The 20,157-nt window shown below is 38.7% G+C and overlaps 1 protein-coding gene and 2 non-coding genes across 3 annotated transcripts in view; 2 read left to right on the forward strand and 1 right to left on the reverse strand.

The window, feature by feature from the left end:
* The window catches only part of LOC120624349 (protein KIAA0100), a 42,229-nt gene that overhangs the window by 8,663 nt on the left and 13,409 nt on the right, over positions 1-20,157 (reverse strand). Inside the window, exons 15-31 of the mRNA XM_039890828.1 lie at positions 19,224-19,346; positions 18,387-18,625; positions 16,535-16,707; positions 15,470-15,634; positions 14,964-15,164; positions 13,966-14,159; positions 13,276-13,391; positions 12,689-12,836; positions 11,924-12,154; positions 10,507-10,707; positions 9,713-9,826; positions 8,631-8,835; positions 7,788-7,976; positions 7,182-7,342; positions 6,294-6,458; positions 5,190-5,342; positions 480-596 (exon numbers count right to left, since the gene is read on the reverse strand). Coding sequence (XP_039746762.1) covers positions 480-596; positions 5,190-5,342; positions 6,294-6,458; positions 7,182-7,342; positions 7,788-7,976; positions 8,631-8,835; positions 9,713-9,826; positions 10,507-10,707; positions 11,924-12,154; positions 12,689-12,836; positions 13,276-13,391; positions 13,966-14,159; positions 14,964-15,164; positions 15,470-15,634; positions 16,535-16,707; positions 18,387-18,625; positions 19,224-19,346 — 2,895 coding nt within the window. The remainder of the gene's footprint in view (positions 1-479; positions 597-5,189; positions 5,343-6,293; positions 6,459-7,181; positions 7,343-7,787; positions 7,977-8,630; positions 8,836-9,712; positions 9,827-10,506; positions 10,708-11,923; positions 12,155-12,688; positions 12,837-13,275; positions 13,392-13,965; positions 14,160-14,963; positions 15,165-15,469; positions 15,635-16,534; positions 16,708-18,386; positions 18,626-19,223; positions 19,347-20,157) is intronic.
* Trnad-guc lies at positions 1,965-2,036 on the forward strand. Its single transcript has one exon. It is a non-coding gene; the product is annotated as a tRNA-Asp (tRNA).
* Positions 2,739-2,810, forward strand: Trnad-guc. The gene has a single exon. It is a non-coding gene; the product is annotated as a tRNA-Asp (tRNA).

Below are 20,157 nucleotides of genomic sequence, written 5' to 3' on the forward strand. Positions count from 1 at the left end.
ATTTGTTAAAACCTGAAGTGGTGATAGCGCATTGGGTAGGAGCTCGACTTCACTTTCCGGGGCAGAGTTCGAATCCTAGCACGCACCTCTAACCTTTCTAATCGTTTTAAGTAATTAAAATATCACTTGCTTCAGCGGTGATGGAAAACATCATGAGGAAACCTGCATGCCTGAGAGATCTATATAATGTTCTCAAAGGTGTGTGGAGTCCACCAATCCGCATTGGGCCAGCGTGGTGGACTAAGGCCTTAACCCTTTCTCATTGTGGTAGGAGACCCGTGCTCTGTAGTTGTCCGGGGAGTTCAATATATAAAAATCATGTATTTACAAAAAAAAATGTGATTATGTTTAATAACCTACATAAAAATTAACTTACAGTTTTTATTCTTAACTAATTTGGTATAGGATAACAGTGAGTTTTCCTTAATTATCTAATTAAAAGCTTTTGTATAATTTAAATTAAGTAATTAGTTAGTTACCTGATTATCAAGAGACTTTAGTTCAGCCAACGCAACGGGGTCGTTACCGTTAATTGATCGATTCTTGAGGTAATACTCTTTTTCTAAACGCCGAAGTCGCGTTAGAGATTCTCTGACCTGCAGAAACATAACGATTAATTAACTAAACACATGCCATTTATAATTACAATTATCACGCCTCATTAGTAAAGTAAATAAAGCGGTGATAGCTAGTGGGTCAGAGTTCGGTCTCGCTTTCGGGTGGGCCGTGTTCGATCCCCGGCAAGCACCTCTAACTTTCTTTGAATTTCAAAAATGTTTTATTCATGTAGACCTTATTACAGGCACTTATGAAGCGTTCAAACATTTAACATGTTAACACTAATGTTAGGTGATGGTGATAACTGCATTCGTTAACTCAAAACTAAAGCTAGGAGGGCTCCAAACGCGCCCTGGTCTAAAAAGAGCCTAAAACATACTTAGCCAGGTATTTTTTTTGCTATCACCATCTCACAGTCGAGTTAATATCTAGCTCTTCTCGGGAGTTATTTGCTTTGAGATCACTTGCTTTATCGATGTAGGAAACCATCATGAATAATTTTATAAATTTAAAATGCATATAAACATTTTTGGAACTGACAGGATTTGAACTTAGAATTATATGCCATTCATAATCTACATTTCATCTTGAAATGTGGTGGGGGTTTCATCTTGAAGTGTGGGTGGTGGAAGGTGAAATCTAAGGCATACGGGTTAACCGTATGCCTTAGATTTCACCATAATACTCTCAAAGGCGTGTACTCGGCGGCGTACGGTCGGCGGGAACTCTACCTATTCAAACTAGGCACGCCTGGAAGAACCTTAACCTTCACCTACAGCCTTAACCTTCCTTACAGTGAGAGTCAATCAAGCGCAGTATAATACCAGAGGGCTAAGAATAATGTGAGAATTCTTTCCGACTTTAACTTTAACGCGATCCAATCGCGTTAAAGTTAACTATGATTTATTTATATGGTATCGACGTAGCGCCATCTAGTAATAATTCTGGGAAGCTGATTTGTCAATAGATCGATTAACGAATATCGATCGTCGGTAGAAAATTCGAGTAAACGAAGTAAACCGAGTAAACGTCCGTAGAAAATCTCATACTTGGCACCCAAAAGACAATAACAACATGTTTGTAGGATATGTACCACAAACATGTTAGTGTACATGACTAAAGCAGTACTATACAACTATATATTAAGAGTTATTTTGAAGAATTCCTTACGCCATTCCTATCAATATTTCAATAATATGTCGATTTTTGCTAATCATTTGTAACCTATATTTTTAGATATGTATTAAACAAGCTTGTCGCTATATTTAGAAATACATGCATACATTAACGCATTAAATAATTCAAATGATGTCATGAATATTGATAATAGCAAACAGATGGCATCAATCCAATAAGTTGGTTCACGGCAAATGATACCAGACGGCTATTTCGCTTAAATAATCACATCCTCGGTAATATAGTGGTAAGTATCCCCGCCTGTCACGCGGGAGACCGGGGTTCGATTCCCCGCCGTGGAGATAACTTTTTTGTTTTTTATTTTTATATTATTTAACTTTTTGATTTTTTTTTAAATTAGGTTGTTGGATTATAAGATTTTATTTCATTGAATCTCACCAGGACCACGATCTTCAGTGATGAAGGAACGACCATAGAGAGAGAGAGAGATTTCATTTATTGGATGCAAACTAGCACGATCATGTAGAAGTCAATAAAAATGTATAAATCAATTGGATATACATATAATAATTAATATGCGACAATATCGTAAAATAACCTATAAATAAAAAAAAATAAGTGAGTTTGATTTAGTAACTATGTTCTCCAATGAGGGACCAATCAATATGTAAATTTAAAATAAATCTTCATGATGTGGGGATTTGGCAAAGTATCCTGGCGGCACCTTATTCAGAGGTAGCCAGAATGCTATTAGATTTTAAGTTAAGATAAGAGAAAGGAAGTATCAATTTTTGTAAAGGGAAAGATGGGGCTGACATTCTCATTGTTAAGAAAAGTCACGAATAAATGAATAAACGATGTTCTGAGGTAAACGCCCCCTGTCCTGAGGTGTCAGGATAAATGCGAGTAAGGACTCCGGAATGTATTTAGTATTTCAAATGATGTCATGAATATTGATGATAGCAAATATGTACATGGCATCAATCCAATAAGTTGGTTCACGGCAAATGATACAACACCGCTATTTCACTACATTGATCACATCCTCGGTAGTATAGTGGTAAGTATCCCCGCCTGTCACGCGGGAGACCGGGGTTCGATTCCCCGCCGTGGAGTTTACTTTTTTTTTTTTTTCACTTTTATTTTTTTTATATATTTTTTATACAACTAAATAGTTTCATTAATTGAATATAATTACAGTAAGACTTTTAACTGACTTAACTATCTTACTCATAATTTTAAATTCTTATTCGCTTTTTAGAGTATAACTACAACTAATTATTTATAATTGTGAGTAAAATAAATCAAATTGATTTATTGAATATAAAAGCCCAGTAATAACTTCGTCGTATTTTTTTTTATTTTTAATAAACAGTTTCGCGGAACCAATTCTACGGTTCCGAATGCAATGTTAGACTGCAGCAATTTTGTGGTTACTTGCATTTGCAACATGTTTTTAAGCATTGATGTAACTATGTAATCAAGTGCCCCAGAGCAAAAATCTAATTGGGACTATATAAAATGAATAGCAAATACCTTTATTAGATTTATATATTCATAGCAGCCTGCAATTAGGAAATATACGGTGTCCACGTGCCTCAGAGACTAGTCTGGCCTATGCCCAGAAGTTGGCCTGATGTTTAATAGGCTGATGCTGACGATGATGAAATACTTTAACAGTGAAAAATTACTTAAATATCAATTCCATGCCATTCTTGATTTATTAGTCAGGTGCCATTTGCCAAAATTAAAATTCTTTATTTAACTCTAGGATATTAAGGTTAGCCCGTTACCATCTTAGATTGCATCATCACTTAACAGCAAGTTAGATTGCAATCAAAAGCTAACTAGGATATACAATTTTTTGGAATGTCGTAAATGGCTGGCCCCTGCAGTTGGGGCCTCGGGGCACTGCCAAACCGCACCCTAGGGTAGTTGCGCATCTATGTATAAGTTATTAGAATGGCTGTTTTTAAACTTGCTACAACCCTCGAATTTCAGTCGCATTTGCTTCAGTCTTTTTTTTTGATAAATCATGCCATGCCATGAAAATTCAAAATTTATTATTTAATTTATTTGACCGCATTAAAGTTAACTCCATTTATATGTTTTCGAATGAGCGCCATCTTGTGACAGTACGTTTACGCAATATTGTAAATAGATGGCGCTTCTTTCTTCTCGATACCATATCATTCGTAGTTAGAAAATGTCAAACTTGGTACTCAGGTCTATTTTTTCCAGGTAAAAAGAGGTCCCTTAAATCTAAGTTCCAAATTTTATTCAAAGTCAAAGTCAAATATTTCTTTATTCAAATAGGCACATAAATGGCACTTTTGATGCGTTGATTATATACAAAATGTGTATATAATCAAATAGCAGTGAGAAGTGATGGCGATAACTACAATTGTAAACTTAAAACTAAAGCTACAAGGGTTCCAAACGCGCCCTGATCTAAGAAGAAGCCCACAACAAACTTAGCCGGGTGTTTTTTTTCGTTATCACCATCTCACATTGTCATTAGAAAATATTTAAGAAGCAACCTGGTCAGAGCAATTATTCACACCCAAAAATTAATATCTTAGTAAAATTTGATAATTTATTATTAATAAGCTTACGCTGCCGTTGGGTAAAGATAAAATGCTCTGTGTGGGACAGATAGTGTTCGCATTAGTATGGAAAATCCGATTGGGGGAACTCGCACTGTGCGTTCGCATGCGCTATGAGCCAGTCCCGGATTTATTTATAGGACGCGGTCTAGGGGTGACTTATTTCATAGGACGCTCACTGGTTTGCAGAGGATATATTTCACAGTAAAAAATCGTTCACTGGTTTTCTCGTGGTTTTTATACTCATACGAAAATCCGAATAGAAAACCATTCTTATTGAAAATTATCAACCTATTGCACTTAGTAGTTTTGTTGTTAAAAATAAAAATATTCTTTAAAGTTTTAGTTAGCATTATGCCTTCTCTGTATTTCAGCCCTTTGGAAAATTATTATTCTTGAAAGGTGGACTACGGCCTAAACCTCTTACAGTGTATTTATAAAGTACTACGTAATCGATAAAAAAGCTTTGGTGGAATTATTGCTCTAACCAGGTTGCTCTTCTAATAATTTTAAATGACAATGTGTGATGGTGGTAACCAAAAAAGAACCACCCGGCTAAGTTTGTTGTGGGCTTCTTCTCAGACCAGTTTGGAACCCTCGTAGCTCCCTTTCCTCGTAGTTTTATGTTTACGAATATGGTTATCGCAATCATCGCACTACCGTGTACTTCTCATGTTATATACGCATCAAAAGTGCCACCAATGGGCCGCCCTACTTTAATAAAGATATTTTTTTACTTTGACTTTGTGGAAGGACACCCGTGTCCTGTAGTGGGCCAGTAATGGGTTGATATGATGATGATGATGACGTAGCCCCTCTACGTCATCATCATCATCATAGTGGCTTTAATAAAGTCTCAGAATATAACTCCTGCTAGTAGGAGCCAACCTGCGTCTGCAGCTTGTGTATGAGGTGGCGGGGGTCGGTGTCGCGGTGCAGTTGCAGCTGGAAGCGCATGCGCGCGCGTCGCTCCAGCGTGCGGCGCCGCTCCGGCTCCACGTGCAGCACCACGTTGTTGACGACGTCGAGCAGCATTGCGTACTGGCAAACCATTACACCACTCGTGAATAACAGATTTCAACACATTTCTTAAACTTAGTTCAACGGGTACATCATATTATCGTGGTATGTAACCGTTGAACTATTTTTAAGAAATGATCGAACATAACCCGCAGGGTGACCGCCCGTTTTAGGTGTTACTCACAGCTCCTAAGTAACACCTTATCAAAGAAGAGTCCTAAGGATAAATTTACCTTTCTTCAATCTATTTTCACTAGCTAGCTCATGTACCCTAACTTGTCTATGGTTCTTGCCACAAGGTGTGGTATTTCGTGTTTGTATTATCATGTTTTTCATTTTTCGTATGAATTAAAGGTTATTAAAAAAAAAACGAATTTATGTCTTTTCTATCTGTCAAGTGTCAGTTTACTAGTCACCTTCACTCCGCGTAATGTCGCATTAAGGCGTAAACCGTCAAACGTCACTTTTGTATTTTTTATATGTAAAACTGACGTTTGATGTCAAGGGTCGCGAGATTTACCCCTATCTCAAGCCTGTTGTGAGATACGTAATCACTCTTCCGATTCTATTTCGAAACACAAAGTTGCAATTAGCATTTTTAATTTGCATTTTGTGATGCATAGTAATAGTTGTCGAGTTTCATCATAAATTAAATTGTTTTCTTTTTTTTTAATGTTTTACTCACACTCGGAGTAAAATAACAGTATCAGTCGTTAAGAAATTTTAAACAACCAAAAAAAAATTTTAACGTAAAGAAAATGTTAATAAAGAATACTTTAAATGTAAAAGAAGTTAAGTAAAGGCTTCTGTATTAAAAAAAATCTAAGTATTTCAACTTAACCACGAAAAAGATGCCAGATGGATGCAGAGATGGGAAGGTGCCAGAATCTCTTTATAAAATGGGGAAGCGGGCTAGAAGTCTTTTATAAACTCTTCCTTTAACCGCACGGGATGAACTTATGTTGGTGTTACCTGCAGGGAGTTGGTGCAGACGTCCAGGTCGTGATGCATGAGAGTGAAGGAGTCGTAGGGCTCTGGCGCCGCGCCCCACCCGCCCGCGCCGCCGCCGCTCGTCTCGTTCTCCTCGTGCGACACGTAGTAGAACTCGCACGCACAACGCGACACTATGCGTTGCAGCTGGCGGACAACAACATTTATATTTGAGAATCACGGTACTAAAGTTCATTCATCATCATATCTAGTACAGATTGGTGGACTTCACACGCCTTCGAGAACATTATGGAGAACTCTCAGGCATGCAGGTTTCCTCACGACTTTTTCCTTCACCGTTGAAGCAAGTGATATTTCAATTGCTTGAAACGGAGGAAAACTTAAGAGGTGTGTGCTGGGATTCGAACTCGGCCGCCCGAAAGTGATGCCGATGTCCGAACCACTAGGCTATCACAGCTTTACGCGCTTTTCTAACAATGTTGAATAAATTTTAATTAAAACGTCAGAACGTGTAATTTTTTTAACTCTTTTTTGCACGCAAAAAAAAAATGGTTTACAAGTTTTTTTTTTTGGACGGCTGACTTGCGCAGTGTTCAGTGATCATGCTTTCTGAGTCAAAAGGCCGTGGATTCGGATCCCACAACTGGAAAATGTTTTATTATGCACTTAATTATTTTTTAGTATCTAGGTGTTTATCTGTATATTATAAGTTTTTATGTATATTATTCATAAAATTATTCATCAGTTATCTTAGTTCCCATAACACAAGCTACGCTTACTTTTGGACTAGATGGCGATGTGTATTGTCGTGGTATATTCTTTTATATGATTCTTTGAGTAACATGTTGGTCAACTTAAATCGAACCGTGTGTACCTGCTATACCCATAGCTCAGTTGTTGTGAACTTACTTGAGCCAAGCCCGCGTCAGCCGACGGACCCACAGTGCGTCCAATAACCCCGCCAGCGGAATGGCCGCTGCCAACCAGCCGTGGCACGTCTGGCAGTGTGCTAATCTCTGCTCCCTGCCAACGCTCCTCAATCTCTTCCACTGACACCCACTGGATGTTTTCTGCGGAACGAAATAGCTGAAGTTGCAGTACAGTAGCATAGGCAGGAGATATTTTTCTCCCGGGGAAGGGACAAAACTCTATCTTCTTCCACATCTTTATTAACTCTTCTCACGGGTGGAAATAATATCAAAACCATCATCATCATAAAAACCCATGGGAAAGTGTTAAGGCCATAATCCGACACATGAATGAATGAATATACTTTTATAGCACACCACAAAAAGTACATAGAAAATAAAAGAGAAGTTTCAACGTATACAATTTAGCGGCCTTATCGCTTCATAGCGATTTCTTCCATGTGATGTGATAACATGAAGAAAATCTCCAGTACGAGTGGTGGTGATTTTCTTCATTTTATATCATCTGCATACCCTGTGCATACCCTCTATGCACGCCACTGGGTGTGTGTATTGTCGTAGTATATTTACTTCAATGAGGTCTCACCGTCCAGCTGGTCGCGGTCCGCCGCACTGACGGTGGCGTAGTACTGCATAGCGGACAACGCACCGCTCCACGCCGTAGCTGCGGGCGCGCGCCGCACCCTTTGCCGCACTTCCGCACGCGCCGCACACAGTATCACGTAGCCGCGCGTTTCACACCCCTTGAGCACCACTTGCGAGTTCACCAGTTCGACTGTCGAATAACACACACATTCCCCTTACTATTAGACGTTATAGCTCATCATCAACTCGTTACCGTGCCGATTAATAGACATCACACTCCTTTGCGACCATTATGCAACTAATCCCGGCCCATTTTTACCAAATCTAGGAATAGCTTTAATCTCGTATGCCCAGTGATTTAGGTGATTCCTAGACAAAAAAAAACGTTTCACGAACTATGTTATGACTAGTGACGTAAGGCGTCATCTAAAGCTACGAGGCCGATTAGGCGGATCGTAAAGTTTAGGGGACTCGTTAACTGACACTTGACAAATGAAAAATATGGTGACAAGAACCATAGACAAATTAGTTTATATTAACCTATCTCTATGCCTTGAATTAGTATATAGGCTACTTTCCAACCAGATTTGTGTTATTCACCAGTTGATTATAACTAGCTGCGCCGGCGTTGGTACCCGCGTTGAATAAGTCTGTACGCGTATTTTTAAGTTATTAAATTTCACAATTTTCCTTCACTGTTGTGAAGTGGTATTTTAATTGCTAAAAACTTAGAACAGTTAGAGGTGGCAGGATTCGAACTCTCCCCCCCGAAAGTGAAGTCGAAGTCCTACCCACTGGGCTATCACCGCATCAAGTTATAATATAAGTAAGTGAATGTACGTACTAAGACATGCGGTGTGCGAGTTGTCGTCGTCCAGCACGTGGCGCAAGTGGGAGTGCGAAGGGTGCGCGGGCGGCGCGTCGGCCTCCGCGCCGGCGAGCTCGTCGCTGAACACCACGGGCGCGTCGCCGCCCGCCTCGCCCGCCTCCGCCACGAGCGCCGCCAGCATGTGCGCCCCGCCCCCGCTACTGTTGCCGCCGCTGCAGCCCTGCAACCGTGCAAGCATTATCAGCTATGATTGTCGAATGTATGTACGTATGTATGTACATGTATGTGTGTGTGTGTGTGTGCGTGTTGTGCATCTATCTCTGTTTGCTTGCTTGCTTGCTTGCTTGCTTGCTTGCTCGATTGCTTGCCACTAAGATGACTGATGAATATTTGTATAAATAATAAACATAAATAATTATAATACAGACATTGAAAAACATTCAAGTTCTCCAAACTACCATTTCCTAGATGTAGGAAACCTCCTAAGTTATGAGAGGTGAGCGTATTTGTATGCGTTTCACAACTTAAAATTTGCGTTCTAGCTCTGCATCTTTGATACAAAAAAGAAATAATCAAAACAATATACTTTATTACACACAAGAACAAAACAGAAATAGATAAAAAATAATAAAGATACAAGTAATTTAAATGTGTGTATCACTTGCAGTGATTTCCTCATAAGAATTGACTCAAACATGAATTATAGCGGTGCTCAAAGCTCTAAAAATATACATACATATTAATAATTACAAAAACAGTACATTAATAAAATAAATAGAAGAAACTAATACATATTTAACTGCTGTAAAATAAACTAATACATAATGTTAACGGTAAAGAATGTAAATGTGGAATACAATAATCATACTTGGGAAAAAACTCACCGTACACTTATCGGTGTTCACTTAAAAGTATTATGTGATTTAGGGTAACGAATGTCACGTGGAAGATCATTCCCCAATTTTACTGAATTGGTGGTAAATGATTGTAACAGTGCGTACGACTGATTGGCACTTCGAGCTTGTTGTCACTCTGAGAACGGAGACTAAGTGGAAAAAATGTAACGGTTCGTTAGATTAATAAAAAAAAAAAGTCACCTGCGACGGCGCTGGAGGTGGTGAAACTACATCAGATTCCCGTTGATGCTTTGGAGATGTTGTTGGCTTCTCTTCCTCTTTTAAGGCTTTCGTCGACAAATTCTTCTTAAGTTGCTATAAATTTAAAGACATAATTAAAAGAGATTACAGAAAACGTATGCAAGAACCAATTTTTTTTGATCCGCTACAAGTCTAAGTCCTTAAGGGGTAACTTGTTATATATTAATTTTACTACATTACCCCTAATCAATAAAAAAAATTGTCAAGCAAAGAATTTTGAAATTCTTATTGGATACTGAATGATATAGTGTTCTTTGCTAAGCAATAAATGAATTTGAAAAATAATCGGGTTCTATGCAGCATTCTACCGGAATATTTTATTTGCCGACGAAACGACTCAAATTAAAAACGTGGAATCGAAGTCCACTGCCCAGTAGAGTGGAGTTTAGTACTTCGATCTCATTTTCGAGGGGCCTGATTTCAAATTCACGCACGCACTTCTAAATTTTCTAAGTTATATGCGTTTTTAGTAGTAGTGGGAATCGAACCCACGGCCTTAGGCTCAGGAAGTAGGGTCGCTGCAAACTACGCCAATCGGCCGTCAATCCAAGCCAAGCTCAGTTCAAATTCAAATTCAAAATTCAAATTCAAATTTACCTACTTTATAAGCACTTTTGAAACGTCGAGTATGTATGTTTGTAGTGACTCTACCGGTTCGGAAAGCAGATTCTACCGAGAAGAGCCGGCAGGAAACTCAGTAGTGTCTCTTTATTAACTTTATTAATATGAGTTACCTGTGTTTTGATGTAGGTGTCGATGAGCGCGAACGCCAAGTCCCGGTTGAGTTTGGTCCACGCCCCGCGAAGGTCGTGTACGGCCAGGCGGTGCGTGGGCGCCGGCGCCGCGCCCGCGCCGCCCGCCTCGCGCCCGTACGACACGCGGCGCACCGACAGGCAGTAACACTTCTCCATCGCCGGAGGGTTCAGCATGGAGTTCTACAAATGTTAAAACGCATATAAAAATTTTCGGAACCGACAGGATTTTAACCGCCTTTTTGGTTCCGCGATTCCTGAACGAACTACCTTCAACGTTGATCCAAAATGTAAATATTAAAAACATTAACCGTAAACTCAAAGAATACTTTTTAGCGAAGTTATGTGGCTGACTCTTTTGTAGCTCGTATAGTTTATATTCTTTTATTTTGGTACTTACTACTATTAAAAATTAAAACTTACAGGCTTACTTAGTTCCGTTCTACAATATAGCAGTATGTTTTTCCCACAGCTGGTTTTATTCTTTTAATTAACACCTAAGGTAATCGTTGCAGATAGGCACCGAGAACAAACCTCTGCGGTTTTTTCGGTGCTTTTATACTAACCATTTTAATGTAATTTTTTTATTTGATAAATAAATTTAAAAAAAAAACCTGCAACCTCAAACTGCGTCGGTTCCGAAATTTTTTATATGTATTTTAAATTTATAAAATTGATAATTCCTCCAAGTGTAGGTAAAAACACTAATAAAAATTATAGTTAAAATGGAGTTTAAGTCACGTTAAGTACTCGAAGTATCTTTTTCTTAAGCAGGCTTGGAAATTTAAGCATTATTTTGACATACTTTTCAGAGTTAAATCGAGCAGCGGTTGGCAGAAGTTGCACGAAAATCCATATCTGTCTTGGTTTAGCGGTCAATTAAATTACAAAGTAGACTCATACTTGTCGTGTAATTTTAAAATGAAAGGATTTTTTACCATATTCGTTAGTTTAAAACTAAAGCTACGAGGGTTTCAAACGCGTCCTGGTCTAAGAAGAAACCCACAACAAACTTAGTATACTTAATAGGACTTTTCTATAAGCTGACGTTTAATACACACTTTGAACTTTTTAAGAGACATCTCCGATAATGAGATAACTAGGTAATGCGTTTAAATAAAACTTTCAATATATTAAATTCCTTTTTCTATAGTTAGTGTCGTTTTTTCTACAAACATAGAATAAGGCGAAAGATAAAAATTTTGAAAAAGTTTTTTATCTTGTTCCTACACCAAAGAATATAACTTCTAACGCATGTACACACATTTTTTTTTTTCATAAATCCTCTGTAAAATGCGTCGTACATGTAACATCTTATAAATAGATCATCAAGTAATATATCTAAACTACAACACCAATATAACGTTACGCCTAATTAAAAATCTGATTAAAACCCTACCTCATCACTATACTTGTCTTCATAAGAATCCCGTTGCGCAGGCGTCTTCAACCAGATCTCGGCGTCGTTGAGATCGCAGTTCATGTAAAGCGTGGCCCACACTGCGCGAGCGCGCCGGATTAGCGAGTCGGAGCCTTGCACGAGCGACAGGCAGTGACGCGATCCGCAGGTCACACGCACGCCTAGCATTTCGATTCCGCGTTGCATTGACGACGAGGACCAGTAAAATACCTGTGCGAATGAACAATTGAATGAATGATAACACCACTATAAAGTACAGAAAAGAGGAAATCAAGCGAAACAGGCTGATATAACCTCTGTAATCAAAATTGAAATTAGACCCTAGTAGAGACTGTAAGAAACAGTTTAAAGTACTTCTTTGAATCGAGAATGAATGAATTAAAAACATAATATATAAATACATAACTTCACGAGTGTTTAAAAATCATGTCAACCATTTCATGTTAAGTGTTTTTGTTTGTCATTCAAAATTTAAAACAAAACATTTTTGGGCGAATTTAAATATTTGGATCAAAATCTTAAATTGGCTAAAATTTGCTTTAGTACGCACTGAGTAGCTCCAACATAAACAAAATACTGCGTAGAAATTCATTAGTTGCTTAAACACTTTATTTATTCGGTTTCCTTTTATTCGGGTTGAGGCTTGAGATTCTAGATAGTCGTCACAGCTGTCTGTGACACTCTGTCATGAAAAAAACAGTAATTTACAAATAAAAGTGCAACAATAAAAGTAAGTTAACTTACCTGCAAGTTGTGGAGAGTAAGGGACACTGCGACGTTACGATAGTGTCGCGACAGCTGCGGTTTCCGCGGACGCAGGTTCCTGAAGACACGACCGCGACGCGTTGGTCGCGTCGTGCCTGATAGGATCAGCTTTAGACTTTCAAACCACCTGTCAAAGTATTCCAAGTGCATTTTAATTATTCTTTAAGCACACAAACCTTTAGGCTTCGTTAAAAATTACCAGAACGGGCAATATTTAGTATGTTTATCATGCCTGTAAAAGGAAAGAAGTTGTGCAGCTAATTTAAACATAGAATAGCTATAATTCCACGAATAATATATTCGCTTCTGTTTTATTTTAATTCATTAATTTACATATCTGAATGATGGACACATAAGCTTAATTCAGTTGAGATTCTTGTCAGCTTTTTCTAGGTAGAATCTGCCCTCCGAACCGTTGATAGACAAACTTGACGTTTCAAAATTGCTTATATTAGGCCTACTTGCAATAAATGAATTTTGAATTTACACACTATGGAAATTTAGTACAGTTAAATACTAAAACCAAGATATTAACTTTTTGTTTATTAACAAAGTATTTTATATACCTTAGTGTGCTTCCGTACAAAAGAAGAACCGGACCATCTCCGTCTATAGGTTTGGTGTCCATACTCAAATGTAAATCCAGACCTTGCGAACGGAACGCCCTGTACGAGTCGTGCTCCTAAAAATAAAAATGTGTTAATTTGTAAATAATTAATTCTTTAACTAGAATCAAAACATTGTTAACTCGTTCATACTGCTTAACTTAACTTCATTATCAAATTATTAAAGAAAACACCTTTTAATATTAAAAGAAAGAGAAGCAACACCACAGATATGTTAAGGTTTCATAGTATTATGTCACAGCCAACATTATATTTGTTTGTTTTTATTTTACTTAATTTTATTAAGTTTTCTAATTTTAAGAACATTTCTTTTTTTTTGTTTATGTTCTCATTGATATGTTTTTGGTGTAGCGTGTACTCTATACGTTGATTCCTAGGTGTTGTCTTTTTTCGCAAATAAGAGATTTATTATTATTATTATTATTTGAAAGAAGAAAAAAAATACGGTTCTGTAATCTAAATAATACAACTTAAGAAATCTTATAAAAGCGAAAATTTTTATTTGTTGGTCCTTCCGTTGCGCCTAAACTAAACAATCAATTAATATGATTTTTGGCATAGAGTTAGTTAAAAGGATGGAGAGTAGCATAGGGTGTGTAGAAACATATGCGTGTAGCGTGTATAAGTCACCTGGTTGCTGGAATACTCTGGAAGGCGTGTCGGCGCACAAGGCGCGACTGCGTGGTGATCGCGTGGGTCACCCACGCACTGCCAGCCTAACTTCACAGCCAAACGCAACATAGGTACGCGTAGCACGCGACAATCGTCATATTTGCTCGCGGTGCGTACAAATACCTTCAGCTCGCCCAGGAAACCGAGTTTGCCTGTTACACGTATGCAAGTATATTAAGTTTATAACCCTTTTTTTAACCCCCTATTATAACAGTTAATACAAAAAATATACTTAATCACCTATTAAAACAGTTAATATAAAAAATAAATAAAAAAAAAACAATTATTAACCAATTACTTTAATGAAATGTAATTATTTTATTTTTTGTTAATTTATAATTGATACTTATTTGAAATTTAATTAATCATTTTAAATTATAAACATATAAATATAACATTTGACAAAGCAAAAGCAAAAAAAAAGAGCAATGTAGAATAACCATATCACGACAATCGTGAGCAGGCACTTATTCAGTGCAAAAGTCGCATAAAGAAGGTCTCTGACACCATGTCAGAGGATAACTGGGTGCGAAACAAAAAAAAACCCTTTTTATTGTTAATCGATCAAGAACTTTATTTAGGGAACTCTAGAAATAATTGTTTAACTCCGATCGCAAAAGTAACCCTGAACTTTTGGTAATGAGCTTAGTTTACAAACATCCTTGGCCAAGTGTGGATTGGTAGACTTCACACGCCCTTGAGAACGTTATGGAGATATCTCAGGCATGCAGGTTTCCTCAAGCTGTTTTCCTTCACCGTTGAAGCAAGTGATATTTTAATAACTAGAAACGTACATAACATAGAAACACGCATTGCATGCGTGGAATTCTATTAGTCAAAACGCCATAACGACTAGAGCTGTATAAAGAGTATAACGTTCGCTGTTGGATATATACCGGAGGTGAATAACAAATACATCACAGAATTAAGTAATCTTTATTGACCTTGATACTTACCATTAGTCCAATCAAGGACGAGGTCACTCCACGTGACTTCCATTTCCTCTGTTGTGTTGTAGGGGTCCAGGGAAACGTGCAGTAGGCATGTGAACTTCGAGCAATTCACTGTTAGTCGCCCGTGGAACAAGAGCCTTACTTTGTCCCACCACGCTAGGGGGGCAGATGGATCTAACGATGGACGAGATACTTGGTCGAAAGCTGAGGACAAGTGGATAAGTTATCATTCCTAAAATGTGTACAAGGTCAACGTTTTGTAGTCTGCCTAACTTTATCCCAACACGCTAGGGGGGCAAATGGATCTAATTATGGACGAGATACTTGGTCGAAAGCAGAGGACAAGTGGTTAAGTTATCATTCCGTTATCAAGGTCAACGTTTTGTAGTCTATTTTATTTCCATATATAGTGGACATCCATCGGTTGATAAACTATAAACACTGGATTCACAATAAGCTTTCATAGAAAAACAAAATAAGCATCTTTCAATGAAAAATAAGTAACATACCCAAATTGCAATGCGCAATCACAGGCTCCCAACAAGGGCCGAACGCGTAGCTGTACTCCGTCATCTCGCAGCACAAGTCGTAGTACCACTTGAGCGGCATCATGCTACGCTCCAACTCGAACTGGCCCCACGGCTCTCCCTGCTCGATCGTGACGGTTCGAACCGCTGCAATATATGGGATTTAATAATGCTGGGAGCTTTGGCCGTGGCTAGTTACCACCCTACCGACAAATACGTGCCGCTAAGCGATTGAGTGTTTCGGTGCGATGTCGCGTAAAAACCGATTTGGGGACTACCATACTCCTTAACAGGTCAGCCCGCTAAAATCTTAGACAGCATCATCACTTACCTAAGTGGGATTGCAGTCAAGGGCTAACTTGTAGTGGAAAACAAAATACAGAAAGTCGCAGAGGTTAGAGAGTGATTCAACAAGAAGAAACTTTATGTAAAGAGTTAAAGAATAGGGTAAATGCCGATATCGTACAGATAGCGTTGGGACAGTGAGGCCTGTGAATTTGACGGCCGATTGTAGCAGTGGGCAGCGACCCTGCTTTCTGAGTCCAAGGCCGTGGGTTAGATTCCCACAGCTGGAAAATGTTTGTGTGATAAACATTAATGTTTTTCAGGGTCTGGATGTTTTTCTGTATATTAAAAGTATTCATGTATACTAATTATAAAAATATTCACACTAAGATGATTAGTACGCATAGCACAAGCTACGCTTACTTTGGGGCTAGATGTCGATGTGTGTATTGTGATAGTGTATTTATTTCATTTGCAATCAAAGTGTAATGTGAGCGAAGCAAATTCAACTCATAGCTCCGAAAGTGTTCCAATGCGTTACTAAGCGATAAGGCCGCCTTTTGTATTCTACTTCTGTCTCTGTATTTCTATTGTTTTTTTTTTCCTAACTTCATAGTGCTGTACTAATAAAGAGTTTAATAAATAAATAATAATGCGAGATGGGCAATTCGTAATAACATTCTCTTCATACCCGCGTCTGCCTTGTCCTGTCTATTTAATTTAAAAGAAGATAGATGGATGTACCCTAGAGCAGTGATTTACCTCTCGCAGGGGGCTGTTCCTCAGCAGCCATCAGCGTGCCCCACAGCCTCAGCTCGCTCATGCTGAGGAGCGGCTGCGGGAAGTCGCGCAGGCGCAGTTGCCACAGCGCGCAGCTCACGCTTACCGAGCGGCACCACAGCGTCGTGAACTCGATGCCGTCCTCCGGCCACGGGCTACACGGACAATTCATCTATGAGTTCGAGATCACCTTCAAGAACCTATTACAGTCCACCGCTGGTCTAAAAGCCTGTCCCAATTGGAGCCCCGCTGGGCAGGCGGGGTGGTTATCGCAGTTGTAGCACAGAGGACGTTGCTGCCTACTCTCCGTTATATGCCTTAGTCGCCTCGTACGACATCCGCAGCAAGTTTGAATTTGGAATAAAAATTACATTTATATATTAATATAAATGTAATTTTTATTAAAATTAGACAATGAATCTTTCGAATCACTCTTGGATTGTAGTTATCCGTTTCATAACCTCAAATTAGTTGAAAAAAGGACATGAACTTAAAAGAAAAAAGTAGCTAACTGCAACTTTTTTTTTTTTATTTATAACCTCTCATTTCTTTATGTCGCTTAATAATGACTGTATATTACCAAATTAATATTCATTTTTATTATCAAATACGAAATACAAAATCCCAATCATATATCCGGTTTACCCCTCCGCCTATAGATGTTTCACGTCAAAAATAATAAGAAAATAATATTATATATATTATGACAACGCACACATCGCCATCTAGCCCCAAAGTAAGCGTAGCTTGTGATATGGGTACTACTGATGAATATTTTCATGAATAATATACATAAATACTTAGAATATACATGACGGCGCGTCAAAGTTTAAAGTAAATACGGCCTGTCAAAGTCACTCTAGCGGAGCGTCGCGGTTATGGTAGCGGGGGAAAGGATCGCCATCTTGGTTTTCTCGAGAGGCGGGTAGAACCAGCGCGCCGTTTTTGCAACGAATCGCTGTTGGTTAACTTAACCAAATTACTTTATGATAGTCTTTATTGAAATACTGATAATTAGTAATATAGATTGGAATAATTATTATTCTGATATAATACATACATACAGAGGAATATAATAATTTTGTGTTTGTACTGACTTGTGTTGCTATTTTAAAAGAAGAGTTGTTAATTTACAATGAGTTCAGAAATTAGTTTAGAAGAAGGCCCTTCTGCGCTTTTAAACATATAAACATCGAGACACTGAAAAACATTCATGCTCATCACACAAACATTTTCCAGTTGTGGACTCAGAAAGCAGGGTCGCTGCAAACTGCGACAATCGGCCGTCAATAATACTTCTTTCATAATGTGTTTCGGGTAGTTTCTCGTCTCGATGAGTTCGTCAAGTTTCTCGTCTCGATGAGTTCCTCAAGTTTCTCGTCTCGATGAGTTCGTCAAGTTTCTCGTCTCGATGAATTCGTGAAGTTTCTCGTCTTGATGAGTTCGTCAAGTTTCTCGTTAAGTTTCTCGTCTCGATGAGTTCCTCAAGTTTCTCGTCTCGATGAGTTCGTGAAGTTTCTCGTCTTGATGAGTTCGTCAAGTTTCTCGTCTCGATGAGTTCCTCAAGTTTCTCGTCTCGATGAGTTCGTCAAGTTTCTCGTCTCGATGAATTCGTGAAGTTTCTCGTCTTGATGAGTTCGTCAAGTTTCTCGTTAAGTTTCTCGTCTCGATGAGTTCCTCAAGTTTCTCGTCTCGATGAGTTCGTGAAGTTTCTCGTCTTGATGAGTTCGTCAAGTTTCTCGTCTCGATGAGTTCCTCAAGTTTCTCGTCTTGATGAGTTCGTCAAGTTTCTCGTCTCGATGAGTTCGTCTAAATGAGTACAGTGACTACGTACGTGTCGCAGTCGATGTCGCGCAGGCGGGCGGCGGCGCGGGCGGCGCCGTGCAGGCTGGGGTCGGCCAGCGCCACCACGCGCAGCGCCGACACGCAGCACGCCACGAGGCGCGTGCGCGGCGGCGGCGCGGCGCGGCATCGCTGCACGTAGATCTGCACGTCCTTCTGCCGCAACGCCGCGTACAGCTCCTCCACCTTGCCCGCCGGCAGGAACAAGTGCGGCTTGCACAGCTCCTGCACCTGGCGACGTAGCGATTCCAAATTTAAATTTAAACAATATATAGACAATGCGAAACAGAAGGCTCAGTCACTCAGCGGCGATGGAGAGAGCTATGCTAATCAGAACAGAGGAGATCAGCGAGTCGCGAAGTTGAAGTGGCAATGGGCAGGGCACATAGCTCGGAGAACCGATGCACGTTGGAGTCTTAAGGTGTTGGTATGGGTAAACGCAGCGTGGGTAGCCCCCAACGAGGTGGACAGATGACATCAGGCGAGTCGCTGGGAGCCGCTGGGGGCTCTATATAATATTATATGTTATAATATCACTATCGACCCATTTTTTTATTTTATACCCAAAACCCAGGGACCTGAAACCTATAAGAATCAATCTTCGGGAAATTCAAAAGACAAGTAGACCACTATAGCTGGATGTGATAAATAAAACGCAAACTTAAACGCGGTAACATAACTTTTGCGTGTTGTAAGACGGGTAAAAGATCCGAAAACTCATCGTAATTCATATTAATTTGGTCCTCGAGTTTGTACCAAAAAATTAACTTACAGTGTAAGTAAATTCTATTATACATAATAGAGCGGGTGAAATGGATGAGGTATTTACCTTAGCATCCAGCATAATTCGTCGTTTCTCGCTCTCTTTATATTCGTCTTCTAAAAGCTCGTAGTTGTCTCTTAGCTTCACTTCGAAAGGATCGTCGCTCATTTCGATGACTATTTCATCAATCTGCAAAAATACATCTATTTTACAATCATCATCATCAAAGTCAAAGTCAAATATTTCTTTATTCAAATAGACACATAGATGGCACTTTTGATGCGTACATTACATGTAAAATTTGACATAGGAGTGTGTTGATGGCGATTAATAAATTCGTCAACTTAAAACTAAAGCTACGAGGGTTCCTAACGCGCCCTGGTCTAAGAAGAAGCCCACAACAAACTTGGCCGGTTGTTATTATTTTTTGTTATCACGTTCTTACATTGTCCTTTAAAAACTATTAAAGAAGCGACCTGGTTAGAGCAATAATTTACACCCAAGCATTTTTATCGTTGACGTAGTCCTTAAAACTATAATAAGACTTTTCTATAAGCTTACGTTTAATACAAACTTTGAACTTCTTCAGAGACATTTTCAATATTTCAACTGGTAATTTATTGTAAAATTGTATGCAATTTCCTTTAAATGAATTACTTATTTTATATAGTCTAGTATATTGCACTGCAAGTTTATTTTTGCTTCGAATGTTCAAATTATTGCAGTCACATTTTCTCTTACATTTAGTAATTTATCCTTTTCCGACCCACCACGGCTATTAACGTTTTACAATATATAATACTTATTTATGAATAATTCACAATTAGTTTCTCAGGTTTTTTGGTGGTTTGCGTTGCATGTCCATTAATAAACTTGGGAATTGATAGAATTATAGAATTCATAAGAAAGTACTAATTTTAGGTCTAAATGACTTGACATATGTTTATAGGTTTCACTAAAACTATTCCATAGGTTAGATGACAATTCCAAGTGATTCGAT

This window comes from Pararge aegeria, chromosome 6, assembly GCF_905163445.1.
Source record: "Pararge aegeria chromosome 6, ilParAegt1.1, whole genome shotgun sequence".
In the NCBI taxonomy this organism is placed as follows: domain Eukaryota; kingdom Metazoa; phylum Arthropoda; class Insecta; order Lepidoptera; family Nymphalidae; genus Pararge; species Pararge aegeria.